At 34.6% G+C, this 12,608-nt stretch overlaps 2 protein-coding genes across 3 annotated transcripts in view; one reads left to right on the top strand and one right to left on the bottom strand.

The window, feature by feature from the left end:
* Positions 1-9,181, top strand: part of LOC112052358 (actin-histidine N-methyltransferase) — a 28,275-nt gene extending 19,094 nt beyond the window's left edge. The window contains exons 5-9 of the mRNA XM_024091398.2: positions 3,916-4,024; positions 5,538-5,665; positions 7,098-7,297; positions 7,832-8,012; positions 8,907-9,181. Coding sequence (XP_023947166.2) covers positions 3,916-4,024; positions 5,538-5,665; positions 7,098-7,297; positions 7,832-8,012; positions 8,907-9,009 — 721 coding nt within the window. The 3' untranslated portion in view covers positions 9,010-9,181. The remainder of the gene's footprint in view (positions 1-3,915; positions 4,025-5,537; positions 5,666-7,097; positions 7,298-7,831; positions 8,013-8,906) is intronic.
* Positions 9,182-10,232: 1,051 nt separating this feature from the next.
* Positions 10,233-12,608, bottom strand: part of LOC112052351 (uncharacterized) — a 31,927-nt gene continuing 29,551 nt past the window's right edge. Inside the window, exon 13 of one of the 2 annotated variants that reach the window (XM_052886093.1) lies at positions 10,233-12,105. In XM_052886093.1, coding sequence (XP_052742053.1) covers positions 11,930-12,105 — 176 coding nt within the window. In that variant the 3' untranslated portion in view covers positions 10,233-11,929. The remainder of the gene's footprint in view (positions 12,106-12,608) is intronic. The other variant, XM_052886091.1, reaches the window with a different exon arrangement.

Genomic DNA, 12,608 nt, shown 5'->3' with positions numbered 1-12,608 from the left:
TGGTTGCTACAATACAGGAGTGGCTTAAGGAAAACGCAAAGGAACAGCTTGGATACGCATGACCTCTCGATATTGAGTCCGTCTCCTTATTCCTGTAGCTGTTAAGGCTTTATTAATTAACTAGCAGAAGTCCGCGGTTTCATCTGCGTAGTTGTCGCTCCCGTGAAAATATGGATATAAAATATGATACTCAATAATACACATTATTTCTGAGTGTGATAGGCAATATTTTAAATTCTATTGGTAAAAGTATTTTCAAAATCGATTCAGATGGATTACTTTTACAACCCCAGAAACTTACAAACTACCTCTTTATAATATAGAAGTATAGACTAGTAGACGCTGTTTTGATTTTTTTTTTCGAATTGTTTTTTTTCTACAAGTGTAAGTAACCATATCGCTCCAAATGGCTACAATAAGACGACCGAACAAAACAAAAAGTCGTCGATATAGCCATTCGCATACTCGTATCTGTAATAGAATAAATGATTTATTGCTTGCCGTCTCGCGTTGGAGGTTCTCGGGACTTGTTTCACTTTTGTTTTATTAATACACCTGTATATTTTTTAGTCCCTGCGTATACAATTAGTCAAATGTGCAGTTTTTTGCTTGACTCGCTACTATGTAGGTGTTGTATGCTTTAAACATAGTGAGCTCTGACGTTCCAACACACCAAAGCCAAATGCTTTTTGATAATAATTCGATATTTCGATCTGTAATTATGTATTTTTTTTTTCAAAGTAATCGGTAGTATCTTTATCTTCATAATTCAAAATAATATAATAGTATAATATAATAATATTTCTATCATATCATATAAGTGTAAACTAACATGTATAATAACTATATACTCGTATTAAGCAGGCCTGAGCGTTTGATATATCAAAATTGAGCAAAAAAGTAAAACCTAATTTTAAACGAAAACAAATACCCCTTAAAGATAGGCGTCCACTCCACGTCCACACAGGCGTAGGCATAGTACGGATCGCATTGAACATTTTATCTTCCGTTAAATAAAAAATCCGTTTGATACAATGCGTCCGATACGTACGATGCGGATAAGTGGACGCCTACGTTTACACCACCTTTTCCCCGTTTATATCGAATCGATGCATTTATCTATTCAGCAACATAGGAGTGTTAGCTTTTCATCATCATCATCGCACTTAACAACCCATATTCAGCTCACTGCTGAGCTAGAGTATCCTCTCAGAATGAAAGGGGTTAGATCTTAGTCCACCATGCTGGCCAAATGCGGATTGGCAGACTTCACACACGCAGAGAATTAAGAATATCCTCAGGTATGCAGGTTTCCTCACGTTGTTATTCCTTCACCGTTTAAGACACGTGATATTTAATTTCATAAAATGCACACAACTGAAAAGTTGGCGGTGCATGCCCCGGACCGGATTCAAATCTACGCATTCCAAATCAAAGGCAGAGGTCATATCCATTGGGCTATCACGACTCACATGTAACTTTTAGCATTTTCTATATCTTTGTCCTAACCTAACCTTCCTTGATTTGTATCAAGACTGGTATTTATGTACTAGTCCTTTTCTCCAAGTATGAGGATGTAGTTACCTCATCCTCATTCATTCTTTTCAGCTATCATTTGGTTACCGTGGGATTGTCTATTAACAAAACTCATTTCCTTATATTTCTCTACTTTATTGTCGTTATTTGTTTTGCCAATTACCCACTATAAAACCACTTCCGCGGCTTGGTGGCAAAAACCCGAGAATTTCAATTTTCACGCCCGCTTGCCTCACGGCAATTCTCTCTGTTTTCTAGTGACAAGTGCTTATTGACTTTACGTAATAAGAAGTTAAGAAGAAAATACGGTTCATTGTTTAAATTTTATTGATCAATTCAAACAATGTACCTACTCTTTATTACTGGTTATAAAAAGATTTAACTAAGCAATAAAAGGCAAGCCCAAAATTACTTTCATAAGAAACACAAAGTAATTTTTCTACGTAGCTTTATATAAAATCTACATAGTAATTGCTAAAGCTGGAGCTTAGCGGCGGTGTATTATAAAATTAATGTTAAAAAGTTGGTTAAATAAAAATTGAGATAGAAACCTAATCTTATCCTTTTCTTTAAAATTAATATACCTAGATAAAAAAATAATAATCTAATAAAATCTCTCATGTCGTGGTATTTGTTAACAAAATCCTGCGAAAACGCTGGATCAATTTTTATGAAATTTTGTGTGCATATCGGATAGAGAATCGGCCATCATTTATTTTTCGTACCCCTAAATGATACCACCCAAAATTTTATTCCTAGAAGTAATTTATAAGGCAAAACAACGTTTGACGGGTCAGCTAGTTATTAATATAATTAACTAGAGGACCCCCGCGACTTCGTCCGCGTGAAACTCGATGTAAACTTTCAACTACCCATACCCTAACCTGCCCTACCCCTACACTGCTCTTACCCTACCTTACCCTACCTTACCCTACCCTACCTCTACCCCTTTTCTAATTTTCCCGCGCAATTTTTTAATTTTTTTCTGTCACAAGAACCTTCTTCCGACAATAACAAACACATCAAAAAAAAATTGTAATCGGTCCAGCCGTTCACGGATGATATATGAATTTATTTTTATATATATAGATAATTAATAATGAGATATCCGTCTAATTACGAGTATATTGACGTTAGTAAGCAGTCAGCGCGTTTTATTCTAGCCATATATGACTCTAATTTTTGCCGGAGCTTGCTTGGTTGGCCAATTCTTCACATAGATGTGTGCTTCTTCCAAAACAGTGGTAATTTATTTTGTTTTCTTATAACTTGTATGATGTACGTAAGCCTTAATTTCAGTACGTAAGTCCAAATTCAAATGGTCACGTAGCATTATGCTGAGCTGGGGCCATTTTCTGGGTTATGCCACACATCGCAGGGTATTGTCCTGGATGTCATGGTGTACTGGAGATATTGTGATGTGTGGCATAATTTTGAAATAAACGCATTTTCTTTCTTTCTTTTCTTTCTAATTTCGGACCGTCGAATAAAAAAAAACAGTCGGCCCCTTGCGGTGCTAATCCACGTTACAAATACGACAACAACGACACAACTTAATGCAGTTACATGACATCGACAATCCTAATATAGAACTTGGGTGTAGGTAGGTACAAGACATCGACAATCGTAATACAAAACTTGGGTGTAGGTAGGACAATTGGAACATCCAATAGATAAACTCGTATAAAATGTTTTCACATCACGTTAATTGCTCAGTTTCTTAGATCAAATAATGAAATCACCACTCGATCTTGTCTGCCGCGGGTCATTGTTTGCGCAATTTTCGCACACTCTTACTTTCCGAGCGAACTGAATCACATAATGTATGTATCTAAGTGTGCAAGTGGTTTAGTGAGATCGTTATACAAAAAGCTTGTTATGTTACGACGAATGACGTGCGTGGTTTGATTTAAGGTTGATTTACACGAGCTGTCTCATCGGTCCAGAGGTTGGCTACATAAGGACCAGGGTTTAAATCTTTGGCTTTAAGTTTGAGTCTTTTCCCCAATAAATTCTCAGTAGCAACTTGGAGTTGAGTGGTATCGCACCTCAGAGAGCAAATAAATCAAATTTAATCATTATTTATTTTATAGAATGTGGTATCTTCTCTTAGGTACAAGTTTTGATCATAAAATTATTGAATTACCTAGGCATTCAACTAATATATTAGAATGCAAATTTTCAATTAAATTATTATTTCATCCTAATAACAGATATATCATATTTTGGCATATTTGACGTGAAAATTTACAATAAAAATTTCCTTTTTTGTAGGTGGTAGACAATGTTGGATCCTAACTTCCTATTACTCCTAAATCATTATCGCACTTTTACTTTACCTAATGTAGTGTATCTAATAATTATGTTATCTCTCTGCAGATGGGCTGTATCGACAGTAATGACAAGGCAGAACAACATTCAGTTGTCCGGAGCTTCCACCACGGCGTTCATACCTCTATGGGATATGTGCAATCATACACACGGAAGGGTATGAAATCATACAAAAATTACTCATTATTTAAATCGCCAATTTAAACTATACTTCAACAATGATATTCGAGAGAGAATTTCCTGTTGCATTAAAATAAATTTAATATCAGAGACGAATTAACATCAGAAGCGGATTTAAAAGGCAAAACACAGTTATTGAATTGAAGCCTATCCAGGTCTGACAATTCCCACCAGTAATATAACCCCTCATATATAATCTCTCGAGTGGCAGAGAATAACCTTGAGCGAAGTTCCGAACTTGTGACCGACAGATGTAGGGTTAAAGACGTCCTTTAATACTAAGTTAACACACGCCTACTTCGCTCAAGTGATTTTCCCCGCCCAGCCATCCTGGCAAGATTCCACCAGAGCAGCTGTTCTAATATAGAACTTCTTTATCGTTACACTCTTGACAGAGTGATCTTGGTCGTCATTTAGGTGTGGTGCCAAGCCTCACTATACGTCGCCATTCCTCCCGTAATGTGGCTCTCCTAGCACATTCGTGGAGTGAACTATGGAGAGAGGTTTTTACTTGGTCAGTCCAGCGCATTGGTGAACCTTTATCTGGCCCTGTCGCAAAATCCGTTCTTAGCGAACGTCTGCTAACCAAAAACTACATCGCTGCTAAATTTTTATCTTTGTAAAGCTGTCGATATTTCGTAATCTTTCTCTTTTATACATGAACATGTATTTTCTAATGTTCGATCACCATGAAATATAGCATAGATATTATTTATCATACTGTATTTTTTAAAGTCATGCTTATTCTACCCGCCAAAGATTTTATAATAGAGATATGTGTGAATATTGTGTCGCATAGTAAACAACGAAAGTTATTTAAACAAATAATACATAAATATACATATACAATGTCGAGCTGTGTGTTTTAGGAACTTTTAAAACTGTATTTACATAAATATATAGTGCAATTAATAACAGAATTGTGCGTTCAGTTGAGTTGCTACGAGTAAATTCGGCTCACTTTTTGCGGTGATTTTGTAGGCCCGTAACTTGTCTATATTATAAAATGTCGTTGCTACCCGTGATAGATCCGTGAAGATCTGTTGAGTTGACCAATTGTCAACCTTTATAATTATTATCATTGTCAATTGCATAATCAGTCGGTGGACGCTGATAATCGTAGACTCCAAACACCCTCGATTTCAACGCCGAAATATTGGAGTTAACTCCTTAAGAATCCATTTTTCATTTAAAGACCCCGGTATGAAAAAAATAAGGGCCAATAATTCGATGAACGAATGACAGAGTTACTTTTTTGTGCGCAACCTATTCTGCGCACTTTTCACCGTACGCGCGCACGCCGCGGCCTGCTGCTTCTCGGTTGCGCACCTTTCACTTTTCAGGCGCAGGTATTGAGACGTACATAGTGTATGCTGCGGGGCATACACTATGCGGGTTATTTAGACACTCGATCTGAAAGAGTTAACTCCATTAGTGCGTCGGAGCTGGCATACACTTGTTTTTTTAAATACTTTTTGTAACTGTGACAGATAACGACAGACTACAACGAGGAGCTGAACCGAGGCGAGTGTTACGCGCTGCGTGACTTCAAGCCGGGCGAGCAAATCTTCATATTCTACGGAGCGAGACCTAACTGCGACCTGTTCCTGCATAATGGGTAATTATCTCCATAGTAGCGAATATTACGAATATTACACTGTTTACTCGCTAACTGTACCACAATTATGCAAAACTGCGTAATCGATTGGGTACAGTTGACATAAAAATCCTTTAGTTGTTGTGAAGTATGTTTATAAATGTTTGAGCCGCCTCTCCTCTCTGAAACTCACTCATCATTTTACTCACTGACTGTAGCTTTAATATGCAATTGCTCGCAATCGGAAATCGAATAAGTACAGTTGGCATCAAAAAACTTTATTCAAGTATTTTTTTTATTCAGACAGAAATAATTGTGACCTTGGGAATCTAAGAGAGTAAGACGTACTTTCTCGGACGGCATCCGCTAGAAGCAAAATAAATCAATAATTTTTCATTGTTCATAATCAACTTCTGTTAAGTAACGCCTGTTTTGATTTACCAACCAAAACAATCACGTATTCGGGCACGTTCCGTTAGTTTTAAATATTTTCACAACACCTCATTAACTAATAAACACTACCGATCAAACAATCGTGAGTATATATGTACATATATCATCGCACTTCAATGTGTACACGTAACTCCATGATGTAACGTATTACATCACACTCACACATGCATAAAATACGCTAATTATACGCAACTCATATTCACCAGTGTATAATAAACAAATATTAAAATTGTGCGAAATTATCTCAAGTGTAAAATGTAGCCATAAAACTCATATTAACCATAGGGAGGCGTTTAGGTAACCGTTTTCGCATGCAAATGATCTACATTATTCATTAGTTGAGATTATTTTGCACCTTTAATCAAAAGCTTAAATGTTTATGTATGCAATTATTCTACACTAGCGGACGCCCGCGACTTCGTCCGTCCTTAGACCTCTTTAATCCAGTCCTTACAGTAGTATCACTGTGAAAATGGATTAACTTCTCCCGTTTTCCCAACATTTCTCATCACTGCTCTACTCCTATTGATTTACCAAGTTTCGTTAAAATCCGTCAGTAATTTTTGTTTCTATAACGAACATACAAACAGAAAGACAAACATGTTACTGATTGCATTTTTGGCATCAGTATCGATCACTAATCATCCCCTGAAAAGTTATTATGGAAAAAACGAAAAAAAACGTTGTCCTGGGAATGCATTTGTTGTATTTGAACGCTTTTTTAACGTCCGTTGAAAAAACTCTCGTGCGAATGGGGGCTTCGCAACCCGGCAACGGCAACAAAATGGCAACGCAGTCTTTGCGTTGCCGTGCCGTGGTAACACTCATAACCACAAATGCAAGGCATTTGAATATTCTTTAGACTCAAAAAAACCCTGAGAAATGTATTGGCGACTGAATACAAAGAACCGCGATTTCTCAAAAGTAGATGTTTTTTAGATAGTGTTTTGTCATGGTACGGCAGCAGTATTGATTAATCTCATTTTTATCTTATTTACAGTTTCGTGTACCCCGACAATCAACACGACAGCCTGTCGCTAGCTCTGGGCGTGAGTACGGGCGATGCTCTGCGAGAACCGAAACTGTCGCTTCTCACTAAGCTGGGGCTAGTGGGCGTCACCCATTACAACTTGTACAAAGGCGCCAATCCGATCGGCGCAGAGTTGCTGGCGTTTATCAGGATATTTAATATGAATCAAGGTATGTTACCTATAACAAGTAAGCCATTGACGGCAATCTCACCTGATGTTAAGTGACGATTCAGTCTCATATCATCATTATCATCATAAACAGCCGATGGATGAAGTAGAAACTATACGCACAAATAACAAAGACATTTTGTTGAACCCAGACAAATCTATTTATTTTCTCTTTTTCGATTGGTTGTCTGGAAGAGATCGCTCATTAGCGATAAGGCTGCCAATTAATTGTACATTAGTTTTAAGTTAATTTCTTGCTTGTTATTATTCTTTTTGGTGTACAATGAAGTATATTTCATTCATTCATTCAAATCTATCGATCATTATGTACTTAGACGTCATTAATTCGTACCATTTTGTATGGGGCGTTTTTCAGAGATCCTCGGCAGCGCCGCAAATCTGACCCTTTAAATCCATGTAGCTCCGAAAGTAATGATCGCCGATACCCTGTTACTTTTACAAAATTTACATTACTATTAGCATACTCCTAATTTATATACAATTTAAAAAAACTATTATCATCCCTATTTTACAGAGGAATTAACAAAATGGTCGAGCCATGCGATCCCCAGTGACCTGGTCTCGTCAGACGAGGGCAGTGCTTCAGTAGTAGGAATTGCCATAGATCGCCGCGCTTATACATATCTCATGACGCGATGTGGACTGATCAAGGCGTCATATAAAAAGAGCGATGGGGAACCTGACACATTGCACAGGTAAAATAATTGACTACTAGAAAATTCATTCATCATTAACAGCCTACTTTAATAGGGCCAGCTGGCCTATTCACTAAGTTTGTTCTATTAGCCACTTAATATACTTAACATTAAATCAATGACAACCATATTTTTCGTATTCTGTAAAGCCCATTGTTAACAATAATCACTATGTCGAACACACTGGTTAGTAATTTTGTAGTTGGAATGGTTAGGAATTAATTATTAGTGAAAAAGACGTCACTTGACTTAAGAATAGGCTAGTTGACATCTTTTTAAAGTTTTTAAGGGGTCCTAAATTGTTCATTATCGTTATACTAGATTGAAAATAAAAATATCATATTACATTAGATACAGAGATTTTCTTTCATAGAAGAAAGAAAATCTCTGTATCTTTTATAGCCCGGCCGAAGAATCGAACTCAGGGCTTCGTGATCGGAAACCACATAGGTTAACCACTGGAACAGTGGCAGTTAAGAAAATAAAAATGAATATAAAATTGAATGTTTAAAATTAAGTAAACGAAAATAAAAATAGATGGAAGTGAAATAGGTGTTGAAAGTTTGTATGTATAGTCCTTAATTTATAGTCATTTTCAAGAAAATTGATGCATGAAATAAATATAGGTACTTAATAACAAAAACTTCTTAGGTGTGGAATGTGATTAAAATTTCAAAATTCCACACCTAAAAAGTGGAAAGGGGAAATAAATATTCGATTAAATATGAAACAAAATTTTAAAACTTAATCCCCTATAGGGTTAATTTTTTTTTTGAATAAGTCTTTAATTTGTCAAGTTATGTAATGGACACATTGACTTTCGTTAAAATACATCACGTGTTTAAAACATTCTTTTTACGTCAAATCATGTTAATTTATTTTTATTCTTTGCAGGAAAAATATAAATATGTTAAAGGAATGCGAAGTACAAATATTGGACAATGCCATACAGTACTTAAGGAATGTTTTAGAAAAACTTCCCACCGCCGAAGCGTAAACATAAAACGAATTTAATAGCTATAATGATTTCCGACCTTATTGCATTTAATAATAAGGTTCATTTTCAAGGTATGACCTTTATATAAATATTTTACATGAAATATGAACAAATCATGACAGTATTGAACTATTTTTACACCATGTTTTTTACATAAATATTTTGTTTGTTATTTGTTATTTATTTTAACATCGAATACTGAATAATTTTTTTTTCGAGTTGTTGTCTTTGTGTGTATGTTTTATTTTTGATGTGTTTTATTAATAGTGTGCAAATTCACAATACACAGTGTTCATTTATAAAATTGTTTTTATTTAACTTAAAGACATTGACCTCTGATAATAAAAGGACGCTCAATTATGTAGAAAATTTCACTTAAAAACTGGCCAATTTGACAGTTTTAGTTTTATATTAGGCCTTTAATTATAGTCCAATATTCAATAAAATCCCAAATTCAACCTTAAGGATTGAGTTTAAGGTTGAATTTGCAAATGCGACTACTTGAATTGAGTGCTAAGAAGTTGTGTTTGGCACTCATTGAGTGGGAACTTTTTTGGTCGCTAATTGTGCATCCACTTTTTAATACGAGATCGATGATTACAAATCATATATTATGATAATGTAGTTTATATTTAGTAAATTTTCCCACAGTCATGGTTTTAGAATAAGAAAATCTAGAATAATAACTCGTATGTTTGAAATTAAGAGTATCTTGATTTATTGAAACTATTTAGAAAATTTCTTTTACCACTAGAAAGCCACGTTATTTGTGAGTGTACGTATACTCACGGGAATTACGCGGGCGAAACCGCGGTGCGTTGGCTAGTCATTGATATTTTTGGATTAGCTTATCTTATATTTATACATATAACATATCTAACAACAATCTTGATCACGACAGTTTTCAAACAAAAACCGCAACATAATCGGTTCATTCGTTTAAGAGCTACGATGCCACCGACACACAGATACATACCGACACATGAAATTTTTTTGTTTGCCTGTCTGTTTGTTTTTTCCGGCTAATCTTTGAAACGGCTACACCGATTTTATAAGGAGCTACATAAGCAATAAATATTTAATCACCGTATTATCACGGGAATGGGGATAACGCTGATAACGCTGGGCGTCCACTAGTTAAAAAATAATTATTTAATTTCATGTGAAATATATGCCATTAGATAGAAAAATGTTATTAACAATATATAGAATATTATTTAGTGTTACAAATGGAATAAAAACAAAACTTATTTATGTATTTCTTTAATGTAGTACAAAATAATCCTTATCTTTAAATAATATAAAAATAACTTAAAAATAATATGTACATTTTCATTTTGTCGTGTGGTCTTAGTGTAAGTAATTATTATTAAATCATTTTGAGATGAATCGCAGTTATAGATCAGGTTTATTGACGGTATATTTAAATAACTGGGACAGTAAAGGAAAATAATTAATGATATAGTCGGTTTTTTTTAAATATTTTTCTTAAAAAATAAGAGTGAAATTTCATTTCATGACTGAGATGGCTTTCTAATTACTATAACACAGGGTTAACTGATACAGTTTACTTTTTAGATTTGAAATACTAAAGTAAAAAAGCTCTATTACTAAGTAATAAATCATGTAATTACAAATTTTGCCTGCTTTTACAAAAATGTTTATTGTAAAACTAAACTAGTAGTAAATGATATATTACGAGTAAATGGGAACCGTATTTTTAAGACTTTTCATGTCAGATAATTTAACATTACTGTCCTAGTTAAATATAACTTTAAATACACCATAATAATAAATAGATAAGTTAATTTCACTAATAATTTAGTCGGTACAAAACTATTTCACCTATTTGTTCAGCGATCTTTTAAATAGCTAAATTCGAGGTTTAAATATTTGGCATTTGATTTACCAACCCATGTAATCATTTCTGATCTAACCGTTTATCATATTTCCTTAACTTATCACAATTTTAGAGACAGGACAAACAGGAGGGGAAATATTTTAGTCCACAAAAATACTAATCCTCACAATTTCTCCTTTTATATTTATCTGAATAAATTATCATTGCTAGCAGGTTTCATGCACTGTAAAACACCTTTATGCACCATAAAACATGTTATTGAAGTGATAACTTTTTAAGGGAGGGTAAACCGCTTTGTAACGTAACGCGTTACGGCGTCACTCTCTCTGGCTTCCCTTTCACACATACGGTTTAAGTTATCACATTATTTTACAACTATTTCCTCGTCTAGATTTTGGGCAAAATTCCTGAAATTTATCCCTATCATCGTACGAAAAATTTAGCAAAGTGCGATGATGAGGATAAAGATTTTCATTCAGTGATTATATTTTGTAAGAACATTCCATACATCATGACAGGAGACTCGAGCTTTCATACTTCGGGAGTTTTGGCCATAAGCTTAAGTTTAAACAATGTGTTATTTTAATACATATTTGTTAAGTCGAGACGATTCATAAAATATTTATGGCAAAGATGCTGGGAGACAATCGGATCAGTTTATTTATTGTTAATAATGATTTTGTAATAAGTACATTGCTGATTTTCTTGCCGGATATATTCGATAGAAACTGCTTTATAAAGTAGTAGGTAATAGTCCCTATACAAAGATATATTTGACTTTTCAAAAGTGCTTGTCAACTAAGCCTTTTTTTAACGATTTGAAATTCAGAACTTCTGATTTTACAGTCAGTTGAGTCCGCTCTGAACACGAGGCATATGGTAAAGCAGTAAACGATAACATATCCCAGCCGGATAATTTTACTGCGTAGTTCGGCATCTAACAATTTCAGAGCGGGCTTCAAATTTGGCGAGAGATATACTTTGATGCTCGTCTCATTAAAATGATGTTTATGTATTTAATCTCCGTGGGCAATTATTTATACGAAACCTATCAAAATTTTATTTTATCCGTCCTTTGTGAGGGACATACGCATGTATCGGCGTCCTTTTCTCGCTTCTTCGCCAGCCGCGCGCCGCGACCAATAGCGCTGCTAATAAGGCGGCGACTAACACCCCACACGATACTATCATGGCTGATAATGCAGACGTCTTCATACATGTTTGCCCTTCTGCCACTGAAAATAAACATAGTTACTTTATATCTATATATAGTTACTTTATATCTATATATAGTTACTTTATATCTTTATATCCTTTATATCAGGGTGCTCAGGAGTATTTTCTTTTAACTAAAAAAAAAATTGTTATGTTTTCATACAAAATAATTCAAATAATTCTGACTATCCATGTAACACACGTGTTTATCTATCCTTGCATTTTAAAATACGTAATCGCAGTGGTAAGACTGTCGATATCGTCGTCGAGATATTACAACTGGCACTCTGCACTTCACTTCACTAGTGAGCTACTTCATATAGTTTATAAGGATGCTATATGTGGGACACAATTTAAGATCTATTTACAAAAGAAATATTTTTTACTCCGAAAATATTCATATTAGAACACATGTTCTTTAGACATTTTAAATTAATTTTCCTTAAAGAATATAAACCCTAGAGTTACGGGAAATACTCTCGAGTACCCTATATATCTTCTCCAATATACCAAAGTAAGGAGT

The sequence above is a fragment of the Bicyclus anynana genome, chromosome 16 (genome assembly GCF_947172395.1).
Source record: "Bicyclus anynana chromosome 16, ilBicAnyn1.1, whole genome shotgun sequence".
NCBI classification, from domain to species: Eukaryota; Metazoa; Arthropoda; class Insecta; order Lepidoptera; family Nymphalidae; genus Bicyclus; species Bicyclus anynana.
Note: the sequence above shows the minus strand (reverse complement) of the source record. Positions and strands in the feature narration are given on the sequence as shown.